This window comes from Pleurodeles waltl, chromosome 10 (genome assembly GCF_031143425.1).
Source record: "Pleurodeles waltl isolate 20211129_DDA chromosome 10, aPleWal1.hap1.20221129, whole genome shotgun sequence".
Taxonomy (NCBI): Eukaryota; Metazoa; Chordata; class Amphibia; order Caudata; family Salamandridae; genus Pleurodeles; species Pleurodeles waltl.
In genome coordinates, this window is record NC_090449.1 from 150,144,755 (window position 1) to 150,162,382 (window position 17,628).

Consider the following 17,628-nt stretch of genomic DNA (forward strand, 5'->3'; position numbering starts at 1 on the left):
GGGTGGGAGATTCAGGGTTCAAGTTACTTACGTTCCTGCCCCTTGCATAGACCGCAACGAGCCTCATTTAAAGGGATGTCCTGAATATATTTGTCTATGTGGCAATCGATTTCCTTACTGGGATTTTTGAGACGACCTAAAAGGGAAATCAAATAACATATGTTGGTTAAAATAAAATGTTTCAGCGGCGAGTGGTGGAATACAAGTTGGGCTTAAAGCGGCGGGGACTGCCCCTTTAAAGGCGGTGCTGCAGCCGCTGCTCGGCAGAGGAGGGGCAGGAACTCTCCACCGGAGAACACTGCCGGGTTCAAGCGGTTGTTTATTATCGCGCTCTTTGCTGGGGTAGGAAACCCGGCACTGCAGAGACCTGTGTTAGCCAGAGGGCATGCACAGGGCCCCCGCCCGCAGTGCCGTGGCCCCGCACACCTCCCTGTTGGAGCCTGTGTCAGCACAGGCTTCAATCATTTACCAGCCTGCCTTTGCACAGCACTGTTCAGTCACTGCAAGGGGAGGAGGGTGGCGGGGATCCAGGCGGCTGCGGGAGAGGGCACTACACTTTTGCCTTTGGTCTAGCCATATTGCAGAAAAATACAGAATCCATTTTTGTGCCAGCTGTTATTCAAATGTGCCCTCCCCAGTGCACCCTGTTGCATTTGTGGGGGACATTATCAGGGGGAAGTCATTGCCTCGGCGCTGAAACGTTTGCCATCGTAAACAAGTCAGGCAGTGCCAGTCACAGAAATCATGTCTTGCAAAATTTAGACGACTATCAATTTTGCGCATTATTTTGTTGACAGGAGTAAGGGAGGGATCTTAAATTTGGATGGCCCATGATTGTTGCTTAATTGGGTGTGGGTGCTCCTAACCAAAATTAGGGTTTCATGTTCATTATAAAAAAATCCTCTGTAGCTGGACTAAAGTATATAATTTGTACATGTATAGGGTAGATATTTATTTTTTAAGGTGGTCATGATTTTACTTTCTAGGTTTTTGTCTCTGCGGAGAAGGGGTGGTATCCTTATGTCATTGGGTGTTGGGTGCTCCTCCAAGTCCAGAACGGGGTCATGTGATGCCAGGTTGAGGCCACTGCGTGTTTTAGTGGACATGGATGGGGTGATTGCGGATTTTGAAGGTGGATTTCTGAAGAAGTTCAGAGCCCGCTATCCAGATGAGCCTTATATTGCCCTGGAGGATCGCAAAGGTTTCTGGGTGTCGGAGCAGTATGGGAAGTTGAGACCAGAACTTTGCGTAAGTACATATATATATTTTATTGATCATTTGATTGTGTAGCCATAAAACCGTGCTTAAATTCCTGGTGATAAACTATTTGATAGGCCCAGTTTGTAGGCCAGCTTAGTTTCTATGTTGTTGTTTATGCCGAACTCCAAACTATGTTTGTATAGATCAAACACTGTTAAGTGTTTGTGTATAGCCACCTCTATTTCACATCTGTGTACACCAATCCCTATTAAACGTTCTGTGTACCAACCACAATTTCAGGCATGTATATGAATGTCAGGTCCCAATGCTCCATCTTGGTTGACAACCTCTATTACATTCACTTTGGTTGGTAAGTACCCACTCTTTTCCATGTCCCCCTCCATTCCGTGTAAGTTGGAAACCTAATCCTCCTCCTCTTAAAGAACGTTAACCCTGCAGGCTGATGTTTGCACAGCACACCACGAGACCCAGTAATTATGAACTCTGCTGTAGAAAAAAAAACAGCTTCAAGCCACCTTCTAAACAAATATTATGCAAAAATGTGAGTATCGCAGCACAGTGGGACAAAAGATCACATCCCCAAGCACTTGAGCTTTTAATGCTAACTCCTGAAGTTTCCCCAGCAATTATACATTTTCTTTATAGAGCCAATCGAAGGAGGGTACATGTGAAAGAGATCAAAACTTTAGTGGTGTTAGCAGGTGTATGGCTTTCTCACAGGAGAGTGCAAAATGAGTTTCAAAATGATACAACAAAGGAGCTCTCCAGATGCTGAGGGAGCTCAGTTGAGAATTCTCACTTTGCTGTGCCAGGCTTAAAAGTAAGGCTGTGTACGTCAGAATGGAGAAGGCCCAAGTGGCTTGGTTTAACAAAGGTGTTCAAAAGGGCTGTAAGCTAAGTGACATAGCCTTTAGTAAATATGCTATATGTCAATAAATATTGCTTGAACTCACACTACGATGTATATAGATATACCTAGTTCTCCAGCATTGGACCTTTCATAGAGTCACGTGCTTGAATATTTCCCTGACTTCAGGCCGGAAACCCTTGGTGGTCAATGTTAACACAGCAGCATCCCAATATAGCAACTAACATTAAGAACAAATTGAAAACAACATAGACAAAAGTAGTCAATCCAGCTCATTTTATGACCTGAACACCAGCCTAACAGCTGTATGGACCCAGACCTCCAGCTCTCCTTCTAGGCACCAACTGTCGGGTTTTCTGCTGCACATCTGGTGAATGGATGGGAATCCTCTCTGCTCTTCTCCAGAAATATTTCTTCAGTAGAATTTCACGTAGAAGGTAAGTTCTGTGCTTCTTCTGTGGCTAGGAAGCTGATCCACAGACCTCTCTTTTTCCTTCAACATGGCAGTCTCCCAAGAGGAAATGTCTGCTCATCCTTTGTGAACCCTGTGGAGCTAGAAAGGTTTCTGAAACACAAATTGTTCCCATTTTCTCCGCAAAGCTGGAGATCCAGTAAAGACGTGCCCCTTATGTACAGCTATTAATGCTAGACCCTTAAAGGGCTGCTTTTAGCTCTTAAAACATCTCTGCTTAGTGGTGAATCTGTTGAAAGTGCTAACCCTGCCCAAAGCCAAGAAAAAGTAAATTATATCCTTTTGCCTGCAGGGATTATGGTGAATCCTTGAACTTCTGCTTTTGAGGTGCCCTCTGGTTCTGTTTAGAAAGGACCAGGCTTCTGGTACACATGACAAGCCCTGTGCTACAGTATGGATCCAAATCTCACCAATCTTCAGCAGCGTCATCTCCAGCTAAAGCTATATACTTTCCATTGCTGAAGACATCACTGTCAACCAATACTGCATCCATGACAACAACCAAGATCCTGTGGATGTCGACCAAGAGACAGATGCTGACAAATGAGACCTTGCCATCAGCGACAAAGGCATCTTTGTCATTGGCATTCTTGTTGATGACAAAAGTACCATCAGTGATCCTGATGGCAGAGCGACCACCAACTATTGCACTGATGATGGTGACATCGGTCAACATTGTCGACGATGACAAATTTGTCCTCAGCGCTACCAACTAGTCTGATACTCTGCTCCTGTCGGTTTTCTCACTGATTTGGATCACAAAAGAACCTTCATCAAGGTTTCTTGAAAGAGATGATGATGACCTTTTAGATAAATGACAACAAATGTGCTGCTGCAGGTGTATTCCAGCAGAAATGACAGTCAGCAAGAAGATTCTTTGACATGCTAACATTAGGACCTATAAATACAATTTAAACATGATGTGACTCTACTAAGAGGAAACTTTACATCTCCAGTGCCATCGTGAGACGAGGCGTTGCGTTATGGAACCACCATCATTCCCAATGATGCCAGTTGTTCAAGTTCTTGCAAATTCATGGAGTCATAAAACGCACCTCGGTTTTTATGACAGGATGCCTCTGCCTGAACAGTATCCACTGCATTATATGCCTTCTCCTTCTGTTCCAGTGTATAACCTGTGGTCCTTGCCCCACCACCACGTCCTCCCTATTCTGAGTCTGTCACCGATCCTTCTCAGTGGATCACACCTGAACCTGAACTTCCTGGTCCATCTCCTGAACACCAGCAAGACGCAGGTAATCTTCTGTCATTGATGACAACAATGGTCCATATCACTCTGATGATGATGATGCGGGCGGTGACCAAGGCAATGACTCATCATCTGTATATGACCACATGCTCAAGTGGGATGTGTATGTTCTTTCAAAGGATCGCAAGATCCCAAACTACCCAACTTGACTCCTGATGACATTGGGAAGGTCTACAGACTCCTACATTGAGTGGCCCAAATGTTTTACATACAAGTACGATGTGATGTGAAAACATGTTTTATTTGACTCTAAAGATAAAGCAAGGAAATGTATTTGAACCACCCAAACTTCGACTGCTTGTGGGAGCAAGGTCTATTGCATATAAACAATCTGGCGACACTATCAGCATCAGTGGCAGGTTTAGAGAAAAAAATATATGGCCTCCTCTTCTTTCCTAGCTTGCTTTTTGAATCATCTCTGCAGCAGCACTGAACCTTTTTGGCTACTTGTACTACTACACCTCACAAAGATGGTTGTGGCCTGGAAACCATGGGCAAGTGCATAGGTGTATTTTTTGCACCATCAAACCTGCCAGTACTTCTCCATATTCTTATTGTAAGACAGGCAGCTCTGGCATGAAATATCCCCTCTTCAGTATAAACTCCTGTATGAATACCGAACCAAGTCTAGGACTGTTTTTAAAGAGGGGGAACATACATTTTCAGCTCTTAATGACACATTGTTAGACGCATATAGCAGTGCCGTATGCCAGATATCTGCAGGAGCCATCCTAAGGGGATATTGTGAGAAATTGGTTTGTTGGTCACAGGGGATGTGAGCTCTTCTCAAGCAACAGCCACAGTCCTTTTCAGGGTGAGCAACAAACAGTTACTAAATTAAACTGTGCTGAACCCTCTGGTAGCTTGGCACAAAAGTAGTAGCGCTTAGCTTAGAGGCAATGTGTAAAGTATTTATGCTTTACACAAACAGTAATAAAGATGAACAAATCACAAGAAAAATGCCACACCAGTTTATAAAAATAATGTATATTTGAATACATTATTTGACACCAAAATGACAAAAGTCCAATCAGTAGAACCAGAGATGCGCAATTTCAAAGTTTTAAAGTAAGTACAGCTCCTAAAAGCAAAGCACCCAATGCAGTTATCTGATCACCCTGGAACAGGACAAAGTCACTAGTTCAGGCTGACCGCGACAGCGCTGGCGAATGTAGCCAGCAAGTTTCTCCCACTGAGCATTGTACCTTGATGCAGAGTGCTGCATATCACCTTTTCTTATGAGGAGGTGCGATGTGAGGTCCTGCGACGTGCTGTTTCAGTTCTGAGGGAGCCCACATTTGGACCAGGAGGAGAACACTCTGATATCAGCCAAGGTTCCATGACTTGGGGGCACAACTTGGTGATCAGAACTCACTCCAGCAGGCAGGGCAAAGGCAGGTCCAGTTGAGTCTGGGAAGCTGGGCAGATGCAGGGCAGGTCACTGGAGCTTGTTATGTTCCTGTGGCTCGGACCAAGAGGACAGTCAGCTAGCCCTTGGAGTCACTGTGGTGGTTCTGGGTTCAATGAGCAGCTCCTGTCTCCATTCCTCAGGCAGCAGGGCAGTCCTCCATGCAGATAGGCAGCAGGACACTCCTTCCAACAGCAGAGCAGTCGTTCTGTGTCTTCCACAGGTCCAGAAGTGATCTGAAAAGTGGGTCTGAGGGTCCTACTTTTATACCTGGTGCTAGCTTTGCAATGAGAGAAGCTTCTTGAGTTTGCCTCCCACTGAGATGTTTGGAATTTTCTGCCCCTGACCCTCAATCCAGTCTGTCTGCGGTCACAGTAGGCTAGTGTGAAGTTCTTTGTGAGCTTAGGCATTATCTTTTTGGTGCAACTGTGAGAGATGACTGTTCTGCACCCCCCCCCATATCAAATGATTAGGACAAGAAAATGGCAACTTTTTAAAAGTAAATTAATAGAAAAGGGGTATGGCCTATAAATAGCCAGGTTAGGCCAGTCAAAATGCACAAAAGAAACAAGAGAAAACACTGTAAAATACTTGAAAATAATTATTATTCACAAAGAAAAGGCAAAACCAGTTACCTTTCACTGGCATCAATTCATAATATTTATCTAGAAAAACAAATTTTTAATTGAAGAACATTAGTCGCTCACAGGAAAACAAAAACAGAAATTAACAATTACCTCATGTAAAGAATTGGCACTACACAAACATCACTTACATCAAAAACATGATAATAATACAAATTCAAAAAACAATAGCACATCACATTACAATAACAAATAAAATTCAGGTTCTGCATCAATTTGAAAAAAAGGGGAAATCTGAACATAACTCATTCACAATCATTTTTTTGGCTCCCCTTTAAAGAGCAAAATATCACAGAGGCGCTGATTATCAGTCTTTGTGATAGCTCAATCAGGAATGATGTACATTACAAGTCAATACTTTGAATTCTCCCTGAAGGCCTCATCTTCTTCGATAGCGCTCATCAATGCTCCCTAGGGCTGATGCGTTTTGAACCCACTGGATTCAAGGGTTCTCTTCAGGACACAGAATACTGGAGCACATCTGTTAACCAAAAACGAAAATCACATACACTACTACAAGAAAGAGTGTCAACAGATCTCATCACTATGCCCATAACACATTCCATTCTAAATACCTGATCAGTAGGCACTGCCATCTTGTGAATAGCTTACCACCAAAGCAGGGGTCTCTCGATTCTATGAAGGAAAATGGAAGGCCTCACTTTTACACATTACAACTTAATACTAATACTATAGCCAAATGAGTATGTTTTCAAAAGAATTCAACAATGTAAACTCAATAGAAAACACCAATTTAAAACAAGCTTGCTAAAGCGTCACCAGTTTCATGCAAATTCCATTAACCACAAATCCAACAGCAAAGACACAATGATAAAATAGATTACAGCCAAAGAGCGTTGAGACAGCATTTCAAAACAAGCTATATGAAAAACTAAATTGCAAACAAATGTCACTTGCCACAAATCATAACAACTAAAATGGTAATAATAATCCAGCCTGGAAAGCAAAACAATTAAAAAATACACGCCTGCTGCTGATAGAAACGTAACCTCTATGTTACTTTACCAAGTAGAGAGAAGAAGAAACGCTCCTCGACTTGCTGCACTCAAGTGTAAATAACTTTAATTGCTTGTGTGCGACAAATTTTCTACAATTAAAAAAAACAAACAAATTCTAGATAGATGTTCTGAATTGATGCCAGGGGGAGGTAATTGGTTTTGCCTTCTCATTGTGAATAATAATTCATTTCAAGTATTGTACAGTGTTGCCTCTTGTTTCTTTTGTGAACTATTTAAAAGTGACATTTTCAGAATTGTGAATTAAAATCTTACTTTGCTATTAAGGAAGGTTTTACATTACAATTCCTCACACACCAAACATGACACTCCTCCATGCTGCCACACAAAATGTATCACTTATTAAATGTAATTAAATAACCCAATGTTATCCAGTGGGAGAGATAGGCCTTGCAATAGTAGAAAACAAATCAGAGAGATCTTTTGCTAGCTGGAGATGTAAAAGTTAAAAGTAAATGTCTAACTTTTTAAATACAACACACCCTGCCCTATGCACTGTTTAGGACCTACCATAAGCGTGACATTAATTTTAAAAAGGAAGGTTTAGGTTGGTAAAAGGTTTATTTTGCCAAGTCGAACAGGCAGCTTAGAACTGCACACACAGCCTGCAGTGGCAAGCCTGAGACATGTTTTGAAAAGGCTACTTAAGTTAATGGCACAATAAGTGCTGGAGACTCACTAGTATCATTTGATTTACAGGCCCTAGGGACATGTAGTACCCCCTTACTAGGGACTTACAAGTAAATTAACTGTGCCAGTTGGGTGTAAGCCTTTGCTTTGCTTTACTTTATTGTCAGCTCAGATAAAAAAAGACAACATCCATGGAGAAACACACATTAAAACATCAATTTGCGCAAACATTCCATTACAACCGTAGGCTAAAACACATTAAAAACCTTAGGTACGTCTTCAGTAAACTGCATTTACTTAAACAGTTCACTAATCCTATTTCAGGGCTCTGCCCGTAGGTGACACACTGATTGCAGAAATTTTGGTTATGATTCACAACACGAGTTGTAGTATCAGACGTACATATTCTCAGTGCAAAATGGCATTGTCTTATACTTAATATGATACATAATGGTTTTATCCATTTTATCCTCATTTTTGTGTGAGCAGCAGTAGTTAGAGACTTATCGGCAAGTTAATTAAAACTTTTAACACTAGTTCATAATAAAAAATAGATATTAGGAAAGCCAAGTCTAAGATCATTTAACACGCTAACTAAAAGTATTTCCAATACCTTGAGAACTTTATAGACACAATCATGCTCATGACACGTGCAAAACATATAAATTAAAACTTTAACGAATAGAGAAAAACGCATAAAAGCACATTTAGTTTACATTTAAACTGACCATCTACAGACAAAAGGATTCTTAAACAGAGTACGTATTATTGTGGTGTGCAAAAGTGCAAGAACGTGCTGAAGAGGCAGTTTTAATCACTGTGGCGCAATAGTAGCAGGCAGCTTTTTCCCTGCCAGCCTTAAAAAGTTTGTTTACAGCAGTTTAGGGTAGAGCCTGTCATGTTTAGGCTTACAGTTTTTGCCTTCAAACAAATCTGAATACGTTGAGATTAAAAATGGCTTTCAGCAGTTGTCTTCTTTCTAGGAGTAAACGAGGACAGATACAGGTAATATGAAAAATGCTTTCTTGCCCAGATGAACACAATCTGTAATGACCCTTAGGCTCAGACTTTTCCCATGGTCCATCAAAATCCCCAGGAAGGGCGCCAAAACGGTAGCGCATAAAGTCAGTTTTTACGTGACTGGACTACCCTGTCTCCAAGTAGAGTTGAAGTTTTAAAAACTTGTAGCCGTTTATACTCATCCAGTGGTGTGACCTCGAGGATTGGATTGCTTTGCCTGTTAGCAGAGATTATTTTTTCACCATGCCGTTAACCAGGTCTTTAAAAGTGTTACGTGATGAGCAGGTTTCCCAGATGCCACAAATGCATAAGGCCTGGTAAAGGCGGGCTGGGTCTGTTTCACTTGTTTGAATTTACTGCCAGAGAGGTTGGCAGAGTTGGCTTTCCGTGGTATCCCTGACTTTTCTCCATGTTTTCACGTAGGCCCCCATCCTTGATATTGACTGGTTCGATAAGAGAAATTCAGGCCTTATTTGTGCAAGTGAGGCATTTGGGGGAAGATAAAAAGGTGATCTAAAAGTTTTACTTAAGATTAGATTTAAAACTGAACCATCTCGCCCACGAAGAGCTCCACTTTTGTAGGAGATGGTAGGGATGCGTTTTGCCGATATTACTTTCAAAAGGGGTAAAAGACTTGGACCTGCCAGGGCATGTTGTATGGTACGAAAAGTGAGCGTTAAAGTGTTGCCTTTCCAGAGCAGTTCACTCCTATACTGATGAAAGGTACCCCTGTCATCAAAGAGTACCCCTAAGTAATAGTAGGTTCTCACCTGTTCCAGTTGTTCACCATGTAGAAACTATTTGTGTTTTTTCTTATTCTGGCTACTAACTTCCATTACCTTTGTTTTCTTCAAGTTTTTTTATCATCCCACTAGCTGAAGAAGATAAAGCTAATTTAGCAATTAAATGTTGAAGGCCAATTTTAGTTTGGCTGAGCGTGATCACATCATCCACATAAAGTAAATTTGAGATGGGCTAGGCCCCAAGTTTCGGGGCGAAAAAATGTACTACCTCAAGGGCGGGATATAGATCATTCATGAAAAGGTTAAACAAGAATGGGGCTAGGACACAGCCTTGTTTTAGACCCTTGGATGTGTATATTTTCTTGGACGATGTGAAACAGTCTCTGATTCTCACCCTTGTCCATGTGTCCGTATACAAAAGCTGTATTGCTTTTAAAAGGTGAGACAAAATACCCATTGATGCCAGCTTCTTTCATGATTATTTGCTGTTGCCCATGATCACTATAGGTTGTTTTAACAATAGTGTAAGAGGTAATTAAGCGCAGTAAGGAGAGAGTGACTGCTGTATAATCTCCTGTGACTAAAATATCAGGAGGTGGTTGATCTTGCAAAACGGCAAGTAGAATATTTGAGAGATTGGATACAGTCATAATGCTGGTTCCTATAGTTGGATGCACGTAACGTTTTATTGGAAAATGTGGATTGTTGCTTCCTTGGTGCCAGTGCATAATTTAAGTTATTAGGATATTTTCATTCTCTGATAGCACCTGTTTGCCATGGATCTTCAGGACTACCGAAATAAATGTTGGCAAGCCCCCTTTTGGGCATCCTAATTTCTTGGATTCAGTTGCAGGACTAAAGAAGCCTGCAAAGCTGTCTACAGCAGTGGTTCCCAACCTGTGGTCCGGGGGCCCCTGGGGGTCCGCAAAGACTTCTCAGGGGGTTCGCGAGAGCCTAGAAAATAAAAAAATATTAACAAATATTGACAGATTAGGTCCCCAGCTTCCAGTAATGACTCAGGCGGGGGTCCCCGGATTCCAATGATGATTCAGTGGGGGTCCCTATGTTCCATTAATGTTAAAGTGGGGGCCCACAGAAATCAAAAGGTTGAGAACCACTGGTCTACAGCAAAAGGTTCAAGAGACCATGTTTCTTGCAGGCAGATTAGGTGGCTGCCTTTCAGAAGGACAGAGCGTTTTTTCCCCTGTCTTTTGGTCTGTTCACCATTAATATTCAAAGAGTAGATGTTTCCTGAACAAATTAAAGTTTGAAAATTATTATGTTTATTATTGTTGCAGGCTTTCCTATGTCAAAAACTGGTGTTACCATGCAGGGCAGCTGCGAGCCAGCCTATATTTAGCTTCATTCTGTCATCACTAACTGAAGATGTTGTTTTAGAGAAATTCCCTGCAAGATTCTTAAGGATCGAATAAGCCTGTTTGGATGGCTCTTGATTTCTATTGCTTGGAAAGCCTGTTGATGAGGTAAATGGCATTGGATAGGCCAGAAGGGGAGGCATGGTAATTTTAATGCCCCATGCCAGGAAGCGTTCCTTTTCCTGAAGGACCGGTTTTGCTGGTAGGCTGTCTGTTCAGAACACAAGTGTGGATTCTTGGTTTGTAGCCACCAGAGAAGCCAGAAATCCGATTGAGTCTGTTTCAGCTGTAGTAATCTTGTCAAGAGAGAGTATTGCTTGTAATAGGTTCAAGATATTACCTCTGTTGAGGCTGTCACGCTGCCCTCTCAACCGATATAGTGGAGTAAAGATTGTTTTGTCCGGGTAGCCAGAAACTGAAGGAAGGTCGACAGCCGATTGCCTGGCTCTACAAGCACCTCTCTTTTCAGTTTGAATTGCAACCCTAAAGCAGGGAGAATAACTTGTACCCTGTGTAGACCTGGGACTGGCATCAGTCTGGTCATATTACTGGCTCAGTGTGTCTGCTGCTATGTTACATGTTGAGGGCTCAGGGCTAAGTATAGTATTTGTGGAAAACACCTGTTGTATGGAAAGCGTTGCCCTCTGTTCCCTATCTCGGGAAGCAGGTGTCGTAGGAGTACTTGGATCTATGCGTAGAGAGTGACTAGTTGGAACCGCACCAGTGATGGGGGTACTAAGCTGTGTCGACCCGTAGGCGGTACTTCTGAAAATGGAAAAAGTTTGATCTTTTTTTGCGGGGACTCACTACAGTTTACTGTACGTTGCGCAGTAGAGAAGTCGTTGTTGCCCAAATTTGATGTGCTTCCACTGGAAACCAGGGTCAGACTTGCTTTCTTTTTGTTCCTTGCTTTGCATAACTTCTTCCTAGTTCTCTTCCATATTAAGGGCACTAATGGTTCTTGATGTGAAATATGAGATTCGCTAAGATTCTCCAAGCAGTGGCTTTTGATTCCTAAGACTGGTGTGTCGTCCTGTTGCGGTGCTATTAGTTGGAACGTATCATCTTTCAGGGGCTCTTTGATCCTTTTTTAGTCTTTATTGCTGAACAGTGAATGAGCATTTAGCGTGTAAGTTTGCAATTTGTTAATGTCCCCTTGATATTTAAAGTTTGTTTTTAGATCTTCTATAAAAGAAGCCAGGACCTCCAGGATTTTTACAAGTTTATCGACCACCGGGGAAGTGCAGTCCATACTGGTCGCAGCCGCATATGTTTGTGCGCTAGAGATGAGGTTGTTTTACTCTGCCAGTTTCTGGTCGATTCCGGAGACTGAGTTGGCCATTAAGTTCACTAGGTCTATTTGTGCATCCATTTTGTTGGAGTGGTACGTTAGGGCACATAGGGTCAGCTGGGATGTTCTTAGCAGAAAATCCCAAATTGCGCCTGGATTAGTTGTAATAGTGGGGGCAGTGTGTGGGGAAGTGTATCCGAGTTTCTTCCCTAAGGGTATTTGCATTTTTTGAGGAAGCAATGAGGGCACCTTGTATCTAAGAGACAGCCTCCCCATAACTTCTCTTGTGGTGCCTACTTTTGTGAGGAGTCCTAAGTGTAGATTCGGGGGAGGGGAGGTCAGGTTCCTAAGGAGGGGCACAGCTCATGGTCGAACTCCTTTGCCCATTTCTTTTGTGCACAGTAACTTTGATAGGGAGAGGGACACCATTTGTTAATTGCAACCACTTGGGTATTTGTGGTGACTTTTGTTCCAAAGGGGGTCGAAGCAACATGGACCTGAGTGTAAGGAGTTCCAAGTCACTGAACGGACCTCAAGTGTCTCTTTGTTTTCATCAAACTCATTCTTCAGCAAGGAGTCAAAGGGGCCCTCCTGGGAGTCTGAATTTAGATTGGATGTTTGCAATGGACTTTGGTTACTTTTCGTTGGTGAGATTGGATCAGGGAGAGAGATTTAGGCACTTGGTGTGGAGAAAATGGCCCTAGCTGGATCTTTTAGAAAGTGACATTTTTGTGGAACTTTTCTTGATCTCTCAAACATATGTGCCATAGGAGATTTTAGTAGCGAGTTTCCCTTGCTAGGGTAGCCTTCACACTGTTTGACGTTGATCGAGATCTGAATTTCTTCTTCATTTCAGAGAACGGGTGCGGTATCGGTATCTTTTCACGCCCTGACATCATGCTTGGTCCTGCACTGGAGAATGCCTTTCTTAATGGTTTGGAACTTTTTAGGCTTTGTTGAATGCTTAACTTATCTTGGGTGTCTTCAGCGTACTACTGCTCTTGTCAGTTCTCTGAATGGAGTGCAGAGCTGGTTAAAGTTTCAGGGGCATGCTTCCAAGATGCAAGCCGCACCCAGCCGAGCTGGGCAGCTTCCACAAACTCAAGGCTCACCTTATTTAGCAGAACCTAGATCACTGTGTCAGCACCTGGAGAGTAGCGAGCTTTCACAATCTCCCAGCTGTTTGGACTGGTTTTATTATTGAAAGCTGTGCCTCACTTTTTGGGCAGGCACTCACCTGCATTTAGAGACACTCCTCCGCTACCTTATTTCTGGAGATTTTACAGTGAGGTCTTTTCTGGCCTGAAGATTGTAGGGGAGTCGAGGGGGAAGTGTAGCCAAAATCTTTGAATCGAAAGACTGTGAAGTAGACACAATGGGGAAAACTTGCTTGCGACATGGTGGGTTGAAAGGGAGATGGTTGGCTTGGCAGTAATGCCGCCTTCTCCTGAAATTCCCCGAGGAAGGCACGAGTTCACCCACTGCGCAGCCACCCGGTCCCCTGACCGTTTCCACTTAGAGTGCGCTGTCAGGAGGGCAAGGGGACAAAATTTGGATGCCACATTGGTGGGGGGGTTGTGTGATGCAGGCTAGACAGTAGTGTCATGGTGGTGCCGCCTTCTCGTGTAGATCACAGGAGAGCATGAGCACACCCACTGCGCATCCACCAGCGTCGCTGTTGTTTCCCACTATTGTGTGCACGGTCGCCCAGTTTCACAGTGCGCCTTCCACAGGCTGCAAGGCAATCAAAGGGAGTGGGGTAATCGGGCCCAGAAAAACCTATGGCCCAGGAAACAGGAGCAAATGGCTTACTGCCGCACTCACTGCACTATCTGCCTCAAAACTGTTCTGTCAGCTATTGCGTTCAACAGGGTCCGACAAGTCTAGCCGGGTCCCCATGTGTATCCTGCGGCCAGGCAGAACCACGGAACAATGGCGACAGCCCCATAGCACTGAAGCTGCAGGCAACCCCAAAGTTCCTCAATGCCACACAAACCTCTGGGGGCTGAGGGGGGCGAAGCTCTGTGCGACTCCGGTGGATCTGGAGGTTCCGTGCAGGGATCTAAATGATCGTCGGTCTCCTCTCTTGTAGGAGGCTGGCCTGGCTTATAGTGGGTACCCGATGGTACTTACACCTTGCGCCAGGTCCAGTTATCCCTTATTAGTAGATTAGTAGTGTTCTAGCAGCTTAGGCTAATAGAGGTAGGAATAGCAGAGCAGCATAGGCTGAACTAGGAGACATGCAAAGCTCCTACTATACCACTTATATCATATAGACACTATATCATAAGAAAGACAATACTCAGAGTTACTAAAAATAAAGGTGCTTTATTTTAGTGACAATGTGACAAAAAATATCTCAGAGGATATACTCCCTTAGGAGGTAGGTGAAATACACAAAATATAAACACAAACCAAAATCAGGTAAGTAAAACAGTCAGAAATTAGGGCAAACACTGTAGAATACAATAGGATGCAATAGGCCTAGGGGCAACACAAACCATATACTAAGAAAGTGGAATGCGAACCACGAGTGTACCCCTAGGTTAGTGTAGTGTGTAGAGGGTCGCTGGGAGTGTAAGAAAACACTAAGGGTGTCCAAGATACCCCACCCCAAGACCCTGGAAAGTAGGAGTAAAGTACTACAATTTCCCTAGAAACACACTAAAGTCGTGATAGAGGATTTTGCAAAGACCACAACAGACTGCAAAGCACTGCAGACGGATTCCTGGACCTGAGGACCAAGTCCAAGAGTCGCGAAAGTGTCGGGGGGGGGGGAGGCAGGAGCCCACTAAACCCCAGATGAAGGTGCAAAATGGCTGCCTCCAGATGGAAGAAGCTGAAGATTCTGCAACAACGAAAGGTGCTAGGAACCTCTCCTTTGTGCAGAAGATGTCCCACAGAGTGCTGGAGGATGCAGAGTTGTTTCCTTGGCAAAAGACTGCAAACAAGCCTTGCTAGCTGCAAGAGTTGCAGTTGAAGAAAAAGGGTGCTGCCGGGCCCAGGAAGGACCAGGATGTCGCCATTTGGGAGAGGAGACAGAGGAGGCCCTCAGCAATGTAGAGAGCCCACGCACAAGAAGCTAGCACCCGCAGAAGTCCTTGAACACAGGTTCAAGAAGTCTGAACACGGCGGTCGTCTCAACACTGCAAAAGAGGGTCCAACGAAGCTGGAGATCAACTCAGGGAGTTGAGCATCGCTGGACAGAGTGCTGGGGACCTTGGCTTGGCTGTGCATGGAGGATTTTGTGGAAATGTGCACAGAAGCCCTAGTAGCTGCAGTTCACGTGGTGCACAGGATTACTGTCTGGAGAGGGGAGGCAAGTACTTGCCTCCTCCAAATATGGACAGTTGGATCACTGGACAGTCTGGGTCACTTAGGTCCACCACCTGTGTTCCAGGGGCCATGCTCGTCAGGATGAGAGGGGTCCCAGAGTACTGGTGACAGTGAAGTTTTGGTGCCAGCTGGAGCAGGGGGAAGATTCCGTCGACCTACGGGAGATTTCTTTGTGGCTTCCAGTGCAGGATGAAGGCAGGCAGCCCCCAAAGCATGCACCACCAGCGCTACAATGTCGCTGGTAGTCTTCTTGCTACTTTGTTGCAGTTTGGCAGGCGTCCTGGAGCAGTCAGCATTCACCCTTGGCAGAAGTCGAAGAGAGAGGTGCAGAGGAACTCTGGTGAATTCTTGCAAGTTGTTATCTGAGGCAAAAGCCCACAGGAGAGACCCTAAATAGCCATCAGAGGAGGATTGGCCACCTAGTCAGGTAAGCACCTATCAGGAGGGGTCTCTGACGTCACCTGCTGGCACTGGCCACTCAGAGGCTTGCAGAGTGCCCTCACACCTCTGGATCCAAGATGGCAGAGGTCTGGGACACACTGGAGGAGCTCTGGGCACCACCCCTAGGGTGGTGATGGACAGGGGAGTGGTCACTCCCCTTTCCTTTGTCCAGTTTCGCGCCAGAGCAGGGACTGGGGGGTTCCCTGAACTGGTGTAGACTGGCTTATGCAAGGAGGGCACCATCTGTGCCCTTCAAAGCATTTCCAAAGGCTGGGAGAGGCTACCCCTCCCCAGCCTTCAACACCTATTTCCAAAGCGAGAGGGTGTAACACCCTCTCTCAGAAGAAATTCCTTGTTCTGCCTTCCTGGGACTGGGCTGCCCAGACCCCAGGAGGATAGAGCCCTGTCTGTGGGGTGGCAGCAGCGGTAGCTGCAGAGAAAACCCCAGAGAGCTGGTTTGGCAGTACCGGGGTCCATAGTGGAGCCACGAGGATGCATGTAATTGGATCCCCAATACTAGGGTTGGCATGGGAGGATAATTCCATGATCTTAGACATGTTACATGGCCATATTCGGAGTTACCATTGTGAAGCCACATATAGGTATTAACCTATATGTAGTGCAAGCGTGTAATGGGGTCTCCGAACTCACAAAGTCCGGGGAAATGGCCTGGATTATGTGAGGGAACCTTTGCTAGTGCAAGGGTGCCCTCACACTTAGTAACTTTGCACCTAACCTTCAGCAAGTGAAGGTTAGACATATAGGTGACTTATAAGTTACTTAAGTGCAGTGAAAATGGCTATGAAATAACGTGTGCGTTATTTCACTCAGGCAGCAGTGGCAGTCCTGTGTAAAGGTTTGTCTGAGCTCCCTATGGGTGACAAAAGAAATGCTGCAGTTCATAGGGATCTCCTGGAACCCCAATACCCTGGGTACCTAGGTACCATATACTATGGAATTATAAGGGTGTTCCAATGTGCCAATTGAAATTGGTAAAAGTGTTCACTAGCCTATAGTGACAAATTTAAAGGCAGAGAGAGCATAAGCACTGAGGTTCTGGTTAGCAGAGCCTCAGAGACACAGTTAGTCACTACACAAGTATACACATTCAGGCCACAAACTATGAGCACTGGGGTCCTGGCTAGCAGGATCCCAGTGAGACAGGCAAAAACTAACTGACATACTTGTAAAAATGGGGGTAACATGCCAGGCAAGATGGTACTTGCCTACATCTCTGCACTGTGCTAATGCTGATCTGCAGCTCGATAATCTCCCTTGCACCAACCCACTATCGCACTATCCATCGCACTATTGGTGTAAGACAATTTTACAGTGTTTAAGGGAACACAAGCACTTTAGCACTTGTTAGCAGTGGTAAGGTGCACAGAGTCCTAAAAGCCTAGAAATCATTGTTTTGGCAGGCTACCACAATAGCCTCCCACTTTTCACCTTTAAGGGCCAGCTTCCTCTTTTCCATGCCAATGCGAAGGCTTTTCTACATGGAGTATTTAAAATCTGTTGTCTCAGTGACTGCTTTATGGCCTTGTGTGGATTGTCATTTGCCACTCTACATTCTTTGTCAAACCAAGAATTTCTATGGCGAGGAAATCTACCCTTGGGGCAAGACAGAGTTCCTTTTATATGGGACGTAAGTTCCTCAAAACTTCTTAAAACAACCTCAGCATCTTGGAAATTAGTTGAACAAAGGGACACTAAATCCATACAGCTACCCATAATGTTGCTTATAACTGGCTTCTTATCTGGATGCGGCCAAACAAATCTGAGATTGGCATCTTTAATAGTTATCACCTGACTACTGTCAACAGTTACCTGTTTACACTTTATAGGGACCTTGAGTTGAAAAACAATGA

The 17,628-nt window shown here is 44.2% G+C and overlaps 1 protein-coding gene across 2 annotated transcripts in view; it reads left to right on the forward strand.

The window, feature by feature from the left end:
* The first annotated feature begins 280 nt into the window (after positions 1–280).
* The window catches only part of NT5M (5',3'-nucleotidase, mitochondrial), an 80,723-nt gene continuing 63,375 nt past the window's right edge, over positions 281–17,628 (forward strand). Inside the window, exons 1-2 of one of the 2 annotated variants that reach the window (XM_069210064.1) lie at positions 281–342; positions 987–1,248. In XM_069210064.1, the coding sequence (XP_069066165.1) occupies positions 1,021–1,248 (228 nt within the window). In that variant the 5' untranslated portion in view covers positions 281–342; positions 987–1,020. Of the gene's footprint in view, positions 1,249–17,628 lie in introns of both variants that reach the window. The other variant, XM_069210063.1, reaches the window with a different exon arrangement.